Source organism: Choloepus didactylus, chromosome 2 (assembly GCF_015220235.1).
Source record: "Choloepus didactylus isolate mChoDid1 chromosome 2, mChoDid1.pri, whole genome shotgun sequence".
Lineage (NCBI taxonomy): Eukaryota > Metazoa > Chordata > Mammalia > Pilosa > Megalonychidae > Choloepus > Choloepus didactylus.
Window position 1 is genome coordinate 151,243,883 of NC_051308.1, and position 20,118 is coordinate 151,264,000.

At 38.7% G+C, this 20,118-nt stretch overlaps 1 protein-coding gene across 1 annotated transcript in view; it reads left to right on the forward strand.

The window, feature by feature from the left end:
* HFM1 (helicase for meiosis 1) overlaps positions 1-20,118 on the forward strand; it is a 146,538-nt gene that overhangs the window by 23,744 nt on the left and 102,676 nt on the right. Inside the window, exons 6-7 of the mRNA XM_037826661.1 lie at positions 2,432-2,697; positions 10,172-10,219. Coding sequence (XP_037682589.1) covers positions 2,432-2,697; positions 10,172-10,219 — 314 coding nt within the window. The remainder of the gene's footprint in view (positions 1-2,431; positions 2,698-10,171; positions 10,220-20,118) is intronic.

Consider the following 20,118-nt stretch of genomic DNA (forward strand, 5'->3'; position numbering starts at 1 on the left):
GTTCTCCAGAGGATTTAAGTTTCTGAAGAATAAACTTAGTGAGTGAAACTTTTACATAGCCTCTGATAGGGAGTCAGGTATTCTTTAGGGTTTTTGGGACTACTGTTGACTTGGGCTTATCATACTGTGGTCATTTGGCATATCTAGCTGAAGCATGCATAGGAGTAACCTCCAGGACAGCCTCTTGACTCTATTTGAATTCTTTTAGACACTGAAATCCTACTTTGTTGATCCCCACTTCCCCCCTTTGTCAAAAAGACATTCTCAACCCCTTGATGTCAGGGTCAGGCTCATTCCTGGAATCTGTATCCCATGTTTTCAGGGAGACTCATTCATGTGGGGGGTCATGTCCATGTTGGGAGGAGGGTGATGAATTTATTTGCAGTTAGGCTTAGAGAGAGTAAGTCCACATTTGAGCAGCAAAAGAGGTTCTCTGGAGGTGATGCCTACGCATAATTGTAGGTGGGCATAGCCTCACCTTTACAACCATAAGTTTCACTAGAGCAAGCTTCAAGATTGAGGGCTTGACTTCTGAAGTACGGGGTCCTAAGTACCTTTTGACTGTTTTTTTGAGAAAGATGTTGCTGCCAGCTCTTACTGGTTGTTCAAAGTTCCTGTGGGAGGATGAACCCTGGAAAGTCTTACCCCACCATCTTCCACTTGAGTATGTTAAAGCAAGGGTTTTCCAGGGCAAAGTCATACTTTATTAAGACCAAGAAGTAAATATAAATAGTCCAAACATTGAAGAATTCAAGGACATAGGGGAGTTTGTGGAGTGAGCATTCCAGAGGATTTAGAATTTGAAGTCCAAAGAATTTAGATAACTAGCATAAGTGTTGTCCTTGTCCCCAGTACCATTTTATAATGGGATTCTACTATATTATCTAAAACTAATCATCTTCTTTTGGAGTTTCTAGTTTCAAAGACAGAACCACTGGTATTGGAGGATGCAACTCTATAGATCTTGTTATATGTTTCTCTCTAAGTTTTTGAAAGACTGGCTATTTCTTATATAAAAACATGTCATTAAGATTAGTAGTTAAAATTATTTGGAAAAATCCCATATTTGCACACTGCTTCGCTTGGGTGTCATTCCTTACAGAATACTGTATGAGTGATACCTGCTGTCATCCCCATTACTTGTTCTGTAAAATTTAAGTGTTGTATTAGGTACCTGATTGGTTACTTTTATCCCTTAGGGTTATGGTGAACAAGCTACTTTGATGGATTGTCCTATGATCAGTTGAACATAATAAATTACAATCATAAAGATGGCATCTCTTTGTTTTCCAGAGCTTTTCAAAGGAGTATTTGTTAGACTAAAATGATTTCTGGGTAACTTTGGGAAGATTTTGATCTGCTAATATACTCAGCTTACTTTTTTTTTCCTTTTTATTGGGGGTGGTGGTGGTGGTGGTGGAATGCATACAATCCTGATTTTATTGACTAGGAAAACTGTGTATATTTTCTTGTAGCTTTTGTGGACCCAAATGCAGTTGCTGACATAAACAACTTTCAGTTCATGTCAAGTATGATGGCTTATTTCTATAACTTACATAAGTCACTTAAGTTAAACCATATTGGGTGAATGAAAGTCTTTCTTTTACTGTGACTATATTTAAGTGGCTTCTTTTTTTTTTTCCTCTTTCTTACTTTACTGATTTCAAATGGTACATTAGTTGTCCATTGCTTTGTAACAAATTATCCCAAAACATAGTGGCTTAAAACAACAATAAACATTTTTATCTCTCACAGTTTCCATGGATTAGGAATTTAGGAACAGCTTGACTGGCAGTTCTGGCTTGGAGGGGTCTCTTCATGAGAAGCATAAAGATATTGGGGTTCCTTCAAGGGCTACAATCAAAATGTTAGCTAAAAGCCTTGACAGGGGCTAAAGGAACTTTTCAAGGTGGCTTGCTCACCTTGGCCAACAAATTGGCACTGGTTGTTGACAGAAGGCCTCAGCACCTCTTTACATGGGCCTTTCCAAAGGGTTGCTTAAATGTTCCTATGATATAGTGGCTAGCTCCTCTCACAGTGAGTGATCCAAGAGACATGTGGAAGACAGTGTCTTTTATGACCTAGCCTTGGAAGTCACATAACTGCACTTCTTCAGTACTCCACTAGTTAACACAGACCAAAGCCAATAAACTATTCAAAGATTCAGCATAGTACGAAACTACAAAATGTTTTGAACACCGGGAAGCACAAGGATCACTGGGGCCATCTTGGAATATGTCTACCACAAATGGATTTATCAAAATTTTAGGAATGTGAAAAGACATAATTCAATAGTACACTTAGCAGGTCCTATTCTAGGAGAATGATTAGATTTTTTGGTTGTATAAACCGTGATCTTTTTTAAAGGGGTGAATTTTATGCTAGTTTTTCACATTCTAAGTGGAAAACATTTTTGGTTTTTCTTTTGCAGGTTATTTAAAAGGTCTGAGAATATATATGGGGGTGATTTTTCTCATGACAGTACAAACTTAGACTCTCACATCGGCCCAGTGAAAATTGTCCAAAAAGAAATGAACAAAAAGAAGTCATGGAACTGGAGCAATAGCAAGCAGAAATCCCAATATTCAGACATTAACCTGTTTACAGCAGGTGATGCTTTTTCTGCTTCTGATATTGGAGAAGCTATATTCAAAGCACCATCTTTTCCACTTGAATCCCAGTCTCATGATATTCAAGGTAATTACGTGCTTTTTCATTTGTTTTTGTTTTTTTTAGTCCATATTGGTGAGGCATCATCCCTCTCACCATGTTTTCTCCAACACTTTTACTCCTATATATATATTTTCCTACAATTTTATAGTTATATTCACATACCATACATTTATCCACAGTGTACAATCAGTTGTTCATGGTATCATCAGAAAGTTGTACATTTATCACCACAATCAGCATTTGAACATACTGATTACTACAAGAAAAATTGTTTTTTTTTTTTTAGCAATAAGAAAAAATGATAAAAAGAAAAATAACATGTCATACAATACAATATACTACTAAGGACAGCAAATAACACCACTACCAAGAATCCCATATTACTCCCCTATATCCCCTTCTCATATACATTTAGCATTGGCGTATTGCCTTTGTTACATTTAATGGAGGTATATTACAATGTTACTGTTGACCATAGACTCCAGTTTGCTTTGGTTATGTTTTTTCCTGAATACCATCCCTTTTTCAAATTTCTACATGGTTGACATTCATTTGCTTTCCCACATGCAAAAACATTTTTATATTTGTATATTTAGTAACAGTCATTGGCCACTCCAGTTTTTGCCACGTTATACAGTCCCAGTCTTTATCATCTATCTTTACCTCTGGTGTCATACATTCTCCTATCCCACCTCTTTCAGCTTTACTCACAGACATCTTTGTTCAGTGTACTTACAATACTGTGCTACCATCACACAGTATTATGCTATCTATTTCTGGATCTATGCAATCAATCCTAAACATTCTGTAGTCCTTCAGTATCAAATGGCTGATCTCTGCCCTCTTTCTATCTCTTGGTCGCCTGTGTTGTCAGCTTTTAACTCCCAAAGTTTGTTCATTAATGTCTGTTCATATTAGTGAGACCATACAGAATCTGTCCTTTTGTTTCTGGCTAACTTCACTCAACATAATGTCCTCAAGGTTCATCCACATTATTACATGATCCATGTCTTTGTTCTGTCTTACAGCTGCATAATATTCCATCATGTGTATATACCACAGTTTGTTTATCCACTTGTCCTTTGATGGACATTTGGGCTGTTTCCATCTCTTGGCAATTGTGAATAATGCTGCAATAAACATTGGTTTACAAATGTCTGTTTGTGTCTTAAGTTTCAGTTCCTCTGAGTATATACCCAGCAATGGAATAGCTGGGTCATATGGCGACTCTATATTTAGCTTCCTGAGGAACCTCCATACTGTCTTCCAGAGTGGTTGCACCATTCTACATTCCCACCGACAATGAATAAGTGTGTCTCTTTCTCCACATCCTCTCCAGCACTTGTCATTTTCTGTTTTTTGGATAATGGCCATTCTGGTAGGTGTGAGATGATATCTCATTGTGGTTTTGATTTGCATTTCCTTAATAGCCAGTGAAGTTGAGCATTTTTTCTTATGCTTTTGAGCCATTTGTATTTCCTCTTCAGAAAAATGTCTGTTCATGTCTTTTGCCCATTTTTTAATTGGATTGTTTGTCTTTCTGTTATGGAGATGCAGGATTCCTTTATATATTCGGGATATTAAACCCTTATCTGATATGTGGTTTCCAAATATCATCTCCCATTGTGTAGGTTGCCTTTTTACTTTTCTGACAAAGTCCTTTGATGTACAAAAGTGTTTAATTTTGAGGAGATCCCATTTGTCTGTTTGTTCTTTGGTTGCTCGTGCCTTGGGTGTGAGGTCTAAGAAACCACCTCCTTTCACAAGATCTTTAAGATATTACCCTACATTTTCTTCTAAGAGTTTTATGGTCTTGGTGCTAATGTTTAGGTCTTTGATCCACTTTGAGTTAATTTTGGTATAAGGTGTGAGATGGACATCCTCTTTCATTCTTTTGGAAATGGATATCCAGTTCTCCAAACACCATTTATTGAACAGGCTGCTCTTTCCCAGTTGCTTCGGCTTCACTGCCTTATCAAAGATCAGTTGTCCATAGATGTGAGGGTCTACTTCTGAACACTCAGTTCGATTCCATTGATCAGTATATCTGTCCTTATGCCAGTACCATGCTGTTTTGAGCACTGTAGCTTTGTAATATGCTTCAAAGTCAGGTAGTGTGAGACCTCCCACTTCACTCCTCTTTCTCAAGACATTTTTGGCTATTCGGGGCACCTTACCCTTCCAAATAAATTTAGTTATTGGTTTTTCTATTTCTGTAAAGTAAGTTGTTAGGATTTGAATTGGTATTGCATTGAATCTGTAAATCAGTTTAGGTAAAATTGCCATCTTAACTATATTTAGTCTTCCAATCCGTGAACATGGTATGTTCTTCCATTTTTTCAGGTCTTGTTCAATTTCTTTTAGCAGTTTTTTATAGTTTTCTATGTAAAGGTCTTTTGTGTCCTTGGTTAAGTTTATTCCTAAATACTTGATTCTTTTGGTTGCTATTGTAAATGGGATTTTTTTCTTGATTTCCTCCTCTTTTTGCACATTACTTGTGTATAGGAACACTACAGATTTTTGCATGTTGATCTTGTAGCCTGCTACTTTGCTGTATTCATTGACTAGTTCTAGTAGCTTTGCTGTAGATTTTTCTGGATTTCCTACATATAGAATCATGTCGTCTGCAAATAGTGAAAGTTTTACTTCTTCCTCTCCAATTTGGATGCCTTTTATTTCTTTTTCTTGCCTAATTGCTCTAGCTAGAACTTCCAGCACAATGTTGAATAGCAATGGTGATAGTGGGCATCCCTGTCTTGTTCCTGATCTTAGAGGAGAAGCTTTCAGTCTCTCCCCATTGAGTGTGATGTTAGCTGTGGGTTTTTCATATATTGCCTTTATCATATTGAAAAAGTTCCGTTCTATTCCTATCCTTTGAAGTGTTTTCATCAGGAAAGGATGTTGAATTTTGTCAAATGCCTTTTCTGCATCAATCGAGATGATCATGTGGTTCTTCTGCTTTGATTTATTGATGTGGTGTATTACATTAATTGATTTTCTTGTGTTGAACCAGCCTTGCATACCTGGAATAAATCCCACCTGGTCGTGGTGTATAATTCTTTTAATGTGCTGCTGGATTCGATTTGCGAGTATTTTGTTGAGGATTTTTGCGTCTATATTCATTAAAGAAATTGGTCTATAATTTTCTTTTTTTGTAGTATCTTTGCCTGGTTTTGGTATTAGGGTGATGATGGCTTCATAGAAAGAGTTAGGTAGCTTCCCCTCTTCTTCAGTTTTTTTGAAGAGATTGAGCAGGATTGGTACTAATTCGTTCTTGAATGCTTGGTAGAATTCACATGTGAAATCATCTGGTCCTGGGCTTTTCCTTTTGGGGAGCTTTTTGATGACTGACTCAATCTCTTTACTTGTGATTGGTTTGTTGAGGTCATCTATTTCTTCTTGAGTTAATGTTGGTTGTTTATGCTTTTCTAGGAAGTTGTCCATTTCATCTAAGTTGTCTAGTTTATTAGCATATAGTTGATCATAGTATCTTCTCATTATCTCCTTAATTTCTGCAGGGTCGGTAGTTATATTTCCTTTCCCATTTCTGATTGCATTTATTTGCATCTGCTCTCTCTTTTTTTTTTTTGTTAGCCTAGCCAGTGGTCCGTCGATTTTATTGATTTTCTCAAAGAACTAACTTCTGGTTTTGTTGATTCTCTCTATTGTTTTCCTGTTCTCAATTGCATTTATTTCTGCTCTAATCTTTGTTATTTCTTCCCTTCTGCTTGCTTTGGGGTTAGTTTGCTGTTCTTTCTCTGATTCCTCCAGGTGAGCAGTTAACTCTTCAATTTTTGCTCTCTCTTCTCTTATAATATAGGCATTTAGGGCAATAAATTTCCCCCTCAGCACCACCTTTGCTGCATCCCATAAGTTTTGATAAGTTGTGTTTTCATTGTCATTTGCCTCGAGGTATTTACTAATTTCTCTTGTAATTTCTTCCTTTACCCACTGGTTTTCTAAGAGGGTGTTGTTTAGCCTCCATATGTTTGTGAATTTTATGACCTTCTGCCTTTTATTTATTTCCAACTTCATTCCATTGTGGTCTGAGAAAGTGTTTTGTATAATATCAATATTTTTAAATTTGTTGAGACTTGCTTTGTGACCCAACATGTGGTCTATCCTAGAGAATGTTCCATGAGCACTTGAGAAAAAAAGTGTATCCTGCTGTTGTTGGATATAGTGTTCTATAAATGTCTGTCAAGTCTAGTTCATTTATCATACAATTCAACATCTGTTTCTTTAGTGATCCTCTGTCTAGATGTTCTATCCATTGATGAGAGTGGTGTATTGAAGTCTCCAACTATTATTGTAGAGGTATCTATTTCTCCTTTCAGTGATCGCAGTGTTTGCCTCATGAATTTTGGGGCATTCTGGTTTGGTGCATAAATATTTATGACTGTTATGTTTTCTTGATGAATTGACCCTTTTATTAATATATAGTGTCCTTCTCTGTCTCTTTTAATTGTTTTGCTTTTGAAGTCTAACTTGTCTGATATTAATATAGCTACTCCCACTTTTTTCTGGTTGTTGTTTGCATGAAATATCTTTTTCCAACCTTTCACTTTCAGTCTATGTTTGTCCTTGTGTCTAAAGTGAGTTTCTTGTAGACAGCATATAGATGGGTCCTGTTTTTTAATCCATTCTGCCAGTCTGTGTCTTTTTATTGGGGAGTTTAATCCATTTACATTTAGTGTTATTACTGTAAGGGCAGTACTTTCTACTACCATTTTGTTTTTTGGAATTTATATGTCATATCTTATTTTTTCCTCTCCTTTTACCTTTCCTGATAATCTTCATTTCTGCACTCTTCTCCAACTCTCTCTCTCCTGTCTTTTCCTATCAGCCTGTAGCACTCCCTTTAGTATTTCTTGTAGTGCTGGTGTCTTATTCACAAACTCTCTCAGTGTCTGTTTGTCTGAAAATGTTTTAATCTCTCCCTCATTTTTGAAGGAAAGTTTTGCTGGATATAGAATTCTTGGTTGGCAGTTTTTCTCTTTCAGTATCTTAAATATATCATGCCATTGTCTTCTTGCCTCCATGGTTTCTGCAGAGAAATCTGTACATAGTCTTATTGACTTTCCCTTGTATGTGATGGATTGCTTTTCTCTTGCTGCTTTCAGAATCCTCTCTTTGTCTTTGACATTGAAGAATCTGACCAGTAAGTGTCTTGGAGTAGGTCTATTGGGATCTATTCTATTTGGGGTACATTGTACTTCTTGAATCTCTAATTTTCTGTCTTTTATAAGAGTTGGGAAATTTTCAGTGAATATGTCTTCTATTACTCTTTCTGCCCCTTTTCCCCTCTCTTCTCCTTCTGGGATACCCATAACACGTATATTTGTGCGTTTCATGTTGTCACTCAGCTCCCTAAGACCCTGCTCATATTTTTCCATTTTTTTCACCATCTGTTCTTTTGTGTGTATGAATTCGAATGACCTGTCTTCCAGTTCACTGATCCTTTCTTCTGCCTGTTCAAATCTACTGTTGTGTCCCTCCATTGTGTTTTTCATCTCCTCCATTGTGGCCTTCATTCCCATGAGTTCTGCCATTTGTTTTTTTAAGTTTATGAATTCTTCTTTATGGTCAGCCAGTGTCTTCTTTATATCCTTCAGCTCTTTTGCTATATCTTCCTTCATTTCATCAAATTTATTTAGCATTAGTTGCCTCCACTCCTGTGTCTCAGCTGAGCTATTAGTTTGTTCCTTTGGCTGGTCCATGTTTTCGTGTTTCCTGGTATGGCTTGTTATCTTAAGTTGTCTAGGCATCTGATTCTCTTGATTAGTTTATTTTGGAGCTTGTTTTCTGTCTTTTACCTAGTGATTTTCTTGTTGGTTGGCTTTGTTTTCTGGCCTCTGTTATTCAGTTCAACTTATTCTAGACCTCTAACTTAGGTTCTATTTAGTTGATCAGAATTTTTCCCCTCTTGTTTTTTCTGTTTCTTGCTCTGCCTCTATGTAACCTTTTTGTGAGTGGGTCTCCTCAGATATGGTCGACCCTAGTCAGATTTTCCCAGTCTAGTGAGGCCCAGGTCTCATTGAGAGGGTATGGAGTTTTCCTGAGAATGAGACCCTCCTATGAGGCCTTTAGAATTGGTGCTTTTCCTCTCCTGTCCGGCAGATGGTGCTGGCCAGCCTGCAGCTCCCCCACCAGTGTAAGGAGGTATGGAGCCTTTAGTTCTCCTGGTGACTCTGATCGTATCAGGGGCATGGCTGACTGAAGCTGGAATCTGAATTCCAGCCCCTGGGGTCTGAATTCCTGGAAGGAGGACTGCCAGTTGAGCTGGGCCTCCCTCCACTCTCCCAATCCTCAGAACTCCAGTTGTCTCTCAGGGGCACTATTCCCTTCTCCTCTCTCCTCTTTGGGGCCTCTCCAGGTAGATTCCTTGGTCAGCCTGAGTTGCCAATTAAAGACGGGGGTGGAGGCCTTCAGTAGTGAATACGGAATTCAAAGACACTGTGGGTACTCTGTCTCCCCTCAAGCCCAGCCTAGTCTCTCAACCTGGGCTTTCCGATAGAAAATAACCACATATATTACTTTTAGATTAAAAAAAAAAAAAAAAAAAGTAGAAAAGAAATCAAGAAAAAGAAAAAAGGAAAAAAAAAAAAAAAAGAGTATCTTTTAAACGTCTTTCCCCAGCCTGGAAGTTTTGTCAGTGTCAGAATAGAGCATTTAAAGATATGCTTTGGGCTATTGTCTGATAATACTCTCAACTGCTTCAGTTCCACCCCTGCTGGGGGCTATTGAAATGCAAAAAGATAAGGGATCAGTGAGAAGCCAGAAGGGACAAAATGTAAGTGGAAAAAAAAATGGCTTTTTTGGAGTCTGGAAATGGGTGCCCACTTTTACGTGCCCCCACTTCTTGGAGCCCAGCCCTTCTTTAGCACCCCAGCTCCCAAAGTTAGTTAATTAATTTGTTAATTAATTCTGCAGTTGAGGCTGGGTTGAGCCTCCCTTCTTGCCCTCAGCAGATTGCTGTTTTTTGTCCCCCCCCCCCCCCCCCCCACTTTCAGGGAGCCGGCAGCAAGACAGTCTGTGAGGTCTGGGTGGGGAGGGGCGCCAGACCCCTGGTCCGGGGAACTTACAATGTTCGCTGCAATCTCAGCTTTTCCTCCAATTCCAAACTTGTGTCCAATGTGTGACTGGTTACTGGAGACCCCGAAAACACTGTTTCATGTAGTTCTTCGGTAATTGCCAGCTGCTCTAGGGGAGAGACGAAATGCTGCTCCTCACCACTCTGCCATCTTGCCCTGCATCCTCATTTGGTTTTATTAAAGTACAAACTGATCTGTATTTCTTAGCATAGGGAATAAATTTGAGTAGGTTCTCTCTTTAGTTGCATATTTTTCTGTATTTCTTTATGTTAAATTATTTTGTAAACCACCCCTAATACTTTTTAATTGTGCTCTCAATAAAAAGTTATGCAAATTTTATTGAAACTCTTTGATGGAAAATTTATTTTTTATCCATATAAGCATGTAGGTTTTTTTTTTTCTAGGATCAACAGAATACGATTTAGGTTCCTTGAAGGCTGTCACAGAAATCCGTATCCTTTGAATTATATTACAACAGCTGCCTTATATTTATGAAGTTGTAATTTTTAAACATTTTGTTTCTTGCATCCCTGTTTGTCTATTATGATTGACAAAGGAAAAAGGGAGAAGTAAATCTTTTGAGTCATGTTAGATGCCCAAGGTGTGTGATAGTCATTGCCACTCAAAATGTGGCTATGCCAGTTTGAATGTATTATGTCCCCCCAAATGCCATTATCTTTGATGTAATCTTGTGTGGGCAGACCTATCAGTGTTAATTAGGTTGTAATTCTTTGAGTGTTTGCATGGAAATGCACCCCACCCAAGTATAGGTGATGACTCTGATGAGATAATTTCCATGGAGGCATGACCCCACCCATTCAGGGTGGGCCTTGATCAGTGGAGCCATATAAATGTGCTGACAAGCAGAAGGAACTCAGTGCAGCTGTGAGTGACGTTTTGAAGAGGAGCTACAGCCAAGAGGGACACTTTGAAGAAGGCACAGGAGTTGCAGATGAGAGACAGTTTGAAGACAGCCATTGAAAGCAGACTCTTGCTCCGAAGAAGCTGAGAGAGGACAAATATCCCAAGTGCAACTAAGAGTGACATTTTTGAGGAACTGCAGCCTAGAGAGGAGAGAAAGGCATTTTGAAACCAGAACTTTGGAGCAGACGCCAGCCATGTGCCTTCCCAGCTAACAGAGGTTTTCCGGACACCATTGGCCATCCTCCAGTGAAGGTACCTGATTGCTGATGTGTTACCTTGGACACTTTATGGCCTTAAGACTATAACTGTGTAACCAAATAAACCCCCTTTTATAAAAGCCAATCCATTTCTGGTGTTTTGCATTCCAGCAGCATTAGCAAACTAGAACAGTGGCCTACAGACTGTGCTAGTTTGTGAGCTGTTTGTTGTCAGACAAAATAAGTACAGAAATTAGATTTGTATTTTTGGGTAAACTATGAGGATATTTATTTACAAATAGATACAGGTATAGTTTGGGGAAGGACTGCAGTTTTGAAGTGAATGTGGAAAGGGAAATGGATGGGAATAGGAGATATTGTGGAATGAGGTCATTTTTACAGATCCGATATATTTGAAAGAAACTAATTTGGAGTTTAGGCACATAATTTGATTTATATATCTGGGCATTTACATTGTAACATTTTGAGTATGTATGCATGTTCTGGAGGTTATATCTTCTTTTCCTCTTTAATACCCTGTGTATATCTATAAAATATATTTTTTCTTTTCTAATTTATCTGCTGTTTATGATACTATTTCCCTGTGACTTATGAACTCCTTGAAGGCAAGCCATGTCTTATTTATCTTCCTATCTCCAAACACATTGAAAGGCATATATGGTAAGGAAGTTGTTCTGGCAAAGGACTATCGATGAGCAAGGGTGAAGATTAAAACATATGGGATATGTGTAGGGAAGAATAAGAAATCCAGTTTGCTGAAATGAAGATATGAATAAGAGTAGTAGGAAATAATGTTGCTTAAGTATCTTAGATCAGATCATTTAATGCCATAAGTACCAAGGTAAAGGATTTTTTGTTTTTATTTTTGATAAATTCACTAAGCAATGAGGAGAAACTATGTAATATTTTTGAGCAAGTGAAATTATATCATCAAAACTATGATTTAGGAATATGAAGTTAGTGACTCAAAGCTGGATAAACTTTAGAGTACTCAAAAGATATGGGTCTAGTTGCCAAAAAAAGTAAAATAAAAATAAAAAGAGAATTCCAGGTATTGGGCAGTTGAGCCAGAAAAACCTAGAGTACAGTGACTCTAATCCTGGTTCTTTGGGGATCATCTGAGATAATTCCAAAGAAGGTTAGAAATATTTGCCTGACCACTTGTAAAAAATTGCCTCCAGTGCAGGTAACTGAGGTGAATTAGAATGGGGAAGAGCAACAATAATAGGATTGTATATGATGCTATAATAATTTCAGACATAGCCAGTCTTTAGTGCTTCTGTCCAGCATAGTGTCTCAATGGATGGGAATATAGGAAATAGGTTAGCAGTGAGCAGTTATTGTTTCATTATCTGTATAATAGGGAAATTTTCTTACTACTTTTTTTTTTTTTTTTTTTTGGAGTCTTGGTTCTTTTTTTTTTTTTTTTTTAATCTTCATTTTATTGAGATATATTCACATAACATGCAGTCATACAAAACAAATCGTACTTTCGATTGTTTACAGTACCATTACATAGTGGTACATTCATCACCCAAATCAATCCCTGACACCTTCATTAGCACACACACAAAAATAACAAGAATAATAATTAGAGTGAAAAAGAGCAATTGAAGTAAAAAAGAACACTGGGTACCTTTGTCTGTTTGTTTCCTTCCCCTATTTTTCTACTCATCCATCCATAAACTAGACAAAGTGGAGTGTGGTCCTTATGGCCCTCCCAATCCCATTGTCACCCCTCATAAGCTACATTCTTATACAACTGTCTTCGAGATTCATGGGTTCTGGGTTGTAGTTTGATAGTTTCAGGTATCCACCATCAGCTACCCCAATTCTTTGGAACCTAAAAAGGGTTGTCTAAAGTGTGCGTAAGAGTGCCCTCCAGAGTGACCTCTCGGCTCCTTTTGGAATCTCTCTGCCACTGAAGCTTATTTCATTTCCTTTCACATCCCCCTTTTGGTCAAGAAGATGTCCTCCGTCCCACGATGCCGGGTCTACATTCCTCCCCGGGAGTCATATTCCACGTTGCCAGGGAGATTCACTCCCCTGGGTGTCTGATCCCACGTAGGGGGGAGGGCAGTGATTTCACCTTTCAAGTTGGCTTAGCCAGAGAGAGAGGGCCACATCTGAGCAACAAAGAGGCATTCGGGAGGAGGCTCTTAGGCACAACCATAGGGAGGCCTAGCCTCTCCTTTGCAGCAACCGTCTTCCCAAGGGTAAAACTTACAGTAGAGGGCTCAACCCATGAAACCACCAGTCCCCTATGTCTGTGGTCATGTTAGCAACCATCGAGGTGGGTAGGTGAATACCCCTGCATTCTCCACAGGCTCCTCAAGGGGGCACTACATCTTTTTTTCCTTGTTTTTCTTTTTTTTTTTTTTTTTAACTTTCCCTTCTTTTTTAAATCAACTGTATGAAAAAAAAAGTTAAAAAGAAAACAAACATACAATAAAAGAACATTTCAAAGAGACCATAACAAGGGAGTAAGAAAAAGACAACTAACCTAAGATAACTGCTTAACTTCCAACATGTTCCTACTTTACCCCAAGAAAGTTACATAATATAGCAACATTTCAGTGAACTTGTTCCTACTACTATCCATCAGAAATTAACAGACCATAGTCATTTCTGGGCATCCCCAGAATGTTAAATAGCTTATCTGTTCTTCTTGGATTATTGTTCCCCCTTCCTTAATTGCTCTCTACTGCTAGTTCCCCTACATTCTACATTATAAACCATTTGTTTTACATTTTTCAAAGTTCACATTAGTGGTAGCATATAATATTTCTCTTTTTGTGCCTGGCTTATTTCGCTCAGCATTATGTCTTCAAGGTTCATCCATGTTGTCATATGTTTGAGCGAGATCGTTCCTTCTTACTGCCGCGTAGTATTCCATCGTGTGTATATACCACATTTTATTTATCCACTCATCTGTTGAAGGACATTTGGGTTGTTTCCATCTCTTGGCAATTGTGAATAATGCTGCTATGAACATTGGCGTGCAGATATCTGTTCGTGTCACTGCTTTCCGATCTTCCGGGTATATACCGAGAAGTGCAATCGCTGGATCGAATGGTAACTCTATATCTAGTTTTCTAAGGAACTGCCAGACTGACTTCCAGAGTGGCTGAACCATTATACAGTCCCACCAACAATGAATAAGAGTTCCAATTTCTCCACATCCCCTCCAGCATTTGTAGTTTCCTGTTTGTTTAATGGCAGCCATTCTAAGCGGTGTTAGATGGTATCTCATTGTGGTCTTAATTTGCATCTCTCTAATAGCTAGTGAAGCTGAACATTTTTTCATGTGTTTCTTGGCCATTTGTATTTCCTCTTCAGAGAACTGTCTTTTCATATCTTTTGCCCATTTTATAATTGGGCTGTCTGTACTATTGTCATTGAGTTGTAGGATTTCTTTATATATGCAAGATATCAGTCTTTTGTCAGATACATGGTTTCCAAAAATTTTTCCCATTGAGTTGGCTGCCTCTTTAGCTTTTTCAGAAATTCCTTTGAGGTGCAGAAACTTCTAAGCTTGAGGAGTTCCCATTTATCTATTTTCTCTTTTGTTGCTTGCGCTTTGGGTGTAAATCTAGGAAGTGGCCGCCTAATACAAGGTCTTGAAGATATTTTCCTACATTATCTTCTAGGAGTTTTATGGTACTTTCTTTTATATTGAGATCTTTGGTCCATTTTGAGTTAATTTTTTGTGTAGGGGGTGAGGTAGGGGTCCTCTTTCATTCTTTTGGATATGGATATCCAACTCTCCCAGCCCCATTTGTTGAAAAGACCATTATGACTCAGTTCAGTGACTTTGGGGGCCTTATCAAAGATCAGTCAGCCATAGATCTGGGGGTCTATCTCTGAATTCTCAATTCGACTCCATTGATCTATATGTCTATCTTTGTGCTAGTACCATGCTGTTTTGGCAACTGTGGCTTTATAATAAGATTCAAAGTCAGGGAGTGTAAGTCCTCCCACTTCGTTTTTCTTTTTTAGAGTGTCTTTAGCAATTCAAGGCATCTTCCCTTTCCAAATAAATTTGATAACTAGCTTTTCCAAGTCTGCAAAGTAGGTTGTTGGAATTTTGATTGGGATTGCATTGAATCTATAGATGAGTTTGGGTAGAATTGACATCTTAATGACATTTAGCCTTCCTATCCATGAACATGGAATATTTTTCCATCTTTTAAGGTCCCCTTCTATTTCTTTTAGTAGAGTTATGTAGTTTTCTTTGTATAGGTCTTTTACATCTTTGGTTACTTGATTTTTTTAGTTGCTATTGAAAATGGTATGTTTTTCTTGAGTGTCTCTTCAGTTTGTTCATTTCTAGCATATAGAAACATTACTGACTTACGTGCATTAATCTTGTATCCCGCTACTTTGCTAAATTTGTTTATTAGCTCTAGTAGCTGTATCGTCGATTTCTCAGGGTTTTCTAGATATAAGATCATATCATCTGCAAACAATGACAGTTTTACTTCTTCTTTTCCAATTTGGATGTCTTTTATTTCTTTGTCTTGCCGGATTACCCTGGCTAGCACTTCCAGCACAATGTTGAATAACAGTGGTGACAGCGGGCATCCTTGTCTTGTTCCTGATCTTAGAGGGAAGGCTTTCAGTCTCTCACCATTGAGTGCTATGCTGGCTGTGGGTTTTTCATATATGCTCTTTATCATATTGAGGAAGTTTCCTTCAATTCCTACCTTTTGAAGTGTTTTTATCAAAAAGGGGTGTTGGATTTTGTCAAATGCTTTTTCAGCATCTATTGAGACGATCAATTGATTTTTCCCTTTTGACTTGTTAATGTGTTGTAATACATTGATTGATTTTCTTATGTTGAACCATCCTTGCATGCCTGGAATGAACCCCACTTGGTCATGGTGTATGATTTTTTTAATGTGTCTTTGGATTCGATTTGCAAGTATTTTGTTGAGGATTTTTGCATCTATATTCATTAGGAAGATTGGCCGGTAGTTTTCCTTTTTTGTAGCATCTTTACTTGGTTTTGGTATTAGATTGATGTTAGCTTCATAAAATGAGTTAGGTAGAGTTCCATTTTCTTCAATGTTTTGAAAGAGTTTGAGTAAGATTGGTGTCAGTTCTTTCTGGAAAGTTTGGTGGAATTCCCCTGTGAAGCCATCTGGCCCTGGGCATTTATTTGTGGGAAGATTTCTGATGACTGATTGGATCTCTTTGCTTGTGATGGGTTGGTTGAGGTCTTCTATTTCTTCTCTGGTCAGTCTAGGTTGTTCATCTGTTTCCAGGAAATTGTCCCTTTCCTCTGCATCATCCAGTTTGTTGCCATACATCTGTTCATAGTATCTTCTCTCAATTTTTTAAATTTCTTCGGGATCTGCAGTAATATTGCTTTTCTCATTCATTATTTTGTTTATTTGGGTGTTCTCTCTTTTTGATTTTGTCAGTCTAGCTAGGGGCTTGTCAATCTTGTTGATCTTCTCAAAGAACCAACTTTTGGTGATATTTATCCTCTCTATTGTTTTTTTGTTCTCTATGTCATTTATTTCTGCTTTAATCCTTGTTATTTCTTTTCTTCTACTTGGTTTAGGATTGGTTTGCTGTTCATTTTCTAGCTTCTTCAGTTGATCCATTAGTTCTTCGATTTTGCCTCTTTCTTCTTTTTTAATATATGCGTTTAGTGCTATAAATTTCCCCCTCAGCACTGCTTTTGCTGCATCCCATAGGTTTTGGTATGTTGTGTTCTCATTTTCATTCGTCTCTATATATTTAGCAATTTCTCTTGCTATTTCTTCTTTAACCCACTGATTGTTTAGGAGTGTGTTGTTTAACCTCCAGGTATTTGTGAATTTTCTAAGTCTCTGATGGTTATTGACTTCTAATTGTATTCCATTGTGGTCAGAGAATGTGCTTTGAATAATTTCAATCTTTTTAAATTTATTGAGGCTTGTTTTATGTCCCAGCATACGATGTATTCTGGAGAAAGTTCCGTGAGCACTAGAAAAGTATGTGTATCCTGGTGATTTGGGATGTAATGTCCTGTATATGTCTGTTAAATCTAATTCATTTATCTGATTGTTTAGGTTTTCAATTTCCTTATTGGTCTTCTGTCTGGTTGATCTATCTATAGGAGAGAGTGATGTGTGGAAGTCTCCCACAATTATTGTGGAAACATCAATTGTTTCCTTTAGTTTTGCCAGTGTTTCTCTCATGTATTTTGTGGCACCTTGATTGGGTGCATAGACATTTATGATTGTTATTTCTTCTTGTTGAATTGCCCCTTTTATTAATATGTAGTGGCCTTCTTTGTCTCTCAAAACATCCCTGCATTTGAAGTCTATTTTATCTGAGATTAATATTGCTACACCTGCTTTCTTTTGGCTGTAGCTTGCATGAAATATTTTTTTCCGTCCTTTCACTTTCAGTTTCTTTGTGTCCCTGTGTCTAAGATGAGTCTCTTGTATGCAACATATTGATGGTTCATTTTTTTTTGATCCATTCTGCGAATCTATATCTTTTAATTGGGGAGTTTAATCCATTTACATTCAACGTTATAACCGTGAAGGCATTTCTCGAATCAGCCATCTTATCCTTTGGTTTATGTTTGTCATATTTTTCCCCTCTGTCTATTAATATCCTTTATTGTACCCATACCGAATCTCTTTAGTACTGAACCTTTCTCCAAGTCTCTCTGTCCTTTCTTTGTTTCTCTGTCTGTAGGGCTCCCTTTAGTATCTCCAGTAGGGCAGGTCTCTTGTTAGCAAATTCTCTCAGCATTTGTTTGTCTGTGAAAAATTTAAGCTCTCCCTCAAATTTGAAGGAGAGCTTTGCTGGATAAAGTATTCTTGGCTGGAAATTTTTCTCACTCAGAATTTTAAATATATCAGTGCCACTGCTTTCTTGCCTCCATGGTGGCTGCTGAGTAGTCACTACTTAGTCTTATGCTGTTTCCTTTGTATGTGGTGAATTGCTTTTCTCTTGCTGCTTTCAGAACTTGCTCCTTCTCTTCTGTGTTTGACAGTGTGATCAGTATATGTCTCGGAGTGGGTTTATTTGGATTTATTCTATTTGGAGTTCGCTGAGCATTTATGATTTGTGTATTTATGTTGTTTAGAAGATTTGGGAAGTTTTCCCCAACAATTTCTTTGAATACTCTTCCTAGACCTTTACCCTTTTCTTCCCGTTCTGGGACACCAATGAGTCTTATATTCGGACGTTTCATATTATCTATCATATCCCTGAGGTCCATTTCGATTTTTTCAATTTTTTTCCCCATTCTTTCTTTTATGCTTTCATTTTCCATTCTGTCATCTTCCAGGTCACTGATTCAGTTGTTCAGCTTCCTCTAGTCTTGTACTATGAGTGTCCAGAATCTTTTTAATTTGGTCAACAGTTTCTTTAATTTCCATAAGATCATCCATTTTTTTATTTAGTCTTGCAATGTCTTCTTTATGCTCTTCTAGGGTCTTCTTGATTTCCTTTGTATCCCGTACTATGGTCTCATTGTTCATCTTTAGTTCTTTGAGTAGCTGCTCTAGGTGCTGTGTCTCTTCTGATCTTTTGATTTGGGTGCTTGGGCTTGGGTTATCCATATCGTCTGGTTTTTTCATATGCTTTATAATTTTCTGTTGTTTTTGGCCTCGTGGCATTTGCTGAACTTGATAGGGTTCTTTTAGGATTTGTAGACCAACTGAAGTCCTTATCTCTAATTTATCAGATCTACAGCTTCGTGGAGTACACTTTCTCTAACTAACCAGCAGGTGGCGTCCACGAGCCACCTGTTCTCCACAAGCCAGTTCTCCCCTGCTTAGCCTTTTTGGTGAGTGGGGGAGTGAGTCTTGTGGGGTCCATTTAGTGTACCAAGCTTGCGTGTGTAGTTGGTGTTGCCTGCTCTGTATATGGGGCGTGTTTCTGGGCAGTCGGGGAGGGGGCGTGGCCCTAACAATCAAATCTCCCTGGTGATCCTAGAGTTTTAAAGCTGCTGCAATAGTCTAATCCTTGAATTCAGTCCTGCCACAGTTTGTCTCTGCCACTGACCCACAAGTCCTTGGTATTGGCGTACGGCTCCTGAGACTTGCAAGTGGGCCTCTCTTCCAGGCTGTGCACCCCTGGTCCTCTGTTGAGGGATGACTGTGCTATGTCACAGGTGAGTGCCGTCCCCCCAGGGCAGTTCTGGGCTGCTGGGCTGTGTAGGGAGGCTCCCAGTCTGCTGAAATGATGGCTGAATGGGGCTTTGTTAATTCACACTGCTCCACCTTCCCAACTCTGGGACAATCAGCTGAGGTTGCAGGGAAGGCTAATGTCCACGCCCAGTTTTGTGGTGTGTGCCTGTTATTTGAAGCACTTCCGTCACACTGGGTTGTCTGGGGCAGCTCTGGGCTATGGGGTGGCGATGGGCAGGAGTGTTTCCTGTCCACCAGGATGATGGCTGTGAGCGGACACCCCCCTTTTCTTGGGAAGTTGTGGTGTTTAGTGAATTTTCTCTGCCACTGGATTATTGCCTTTTGTCTCAGAGCTCTGTTAGTTCTGCTCTTGACTTGACCTGCCCAAATTACAAGTCTTTGAAGCTTTCTGTATTGGGCTTCTTAGAGTAATTGTTTTAGAAAAAGAAAAAAGGATTAAAAAAAAAAAAAGGGCCCTCCTCAGAGATCTAATGGGTTATTGAAATGCTAAGAGACAAAGCAACCAGGGCCATTAAGGAAAGGGCCACAGGGCAGAGAGATCAGCTTTTCTTCGGGATTTGCATATGCGCCTCAGGGCCTGAGCTCTGCCCTTCCCCTTTCTGTGTTCACCAGAACTCCAAAAAGCCTCCGCTTTTATTTTGGAGTTTTTCGTGTTGTTTTTTTTCTATGCCTGTCTCCTCTCTGCTGGGCTAGCTGCTCTCAGATTCTCTGGTGTCTGGTCTCAGTCTATCTATGGTTGGAGTTTGGATCAGTAGAATGAGTTTCCGATAAGGGCTGCCACTGCAGTTCTCCCTTCTCCTTCCCGGAGCTGACAGCCCCTCCTCCCACGGGACTGAGCCTGGCAGGGAGGGGCGCGGGACCCCTGGCCGCAAAAACTTACAGATTTCGCTGATCTCAGCAGTTCCACGTTTTCATGAGTGTTGTATGAAGTATGCCCAAAGTCAGATTGCTCTGTGGTGTCCAGTCCATGCACTTCCTGGCTTTCTACCTACTTTCCTGGAGGAGTAACTAAAACATACAGCTCACCAGTCCGCCATCTTGCCCCGC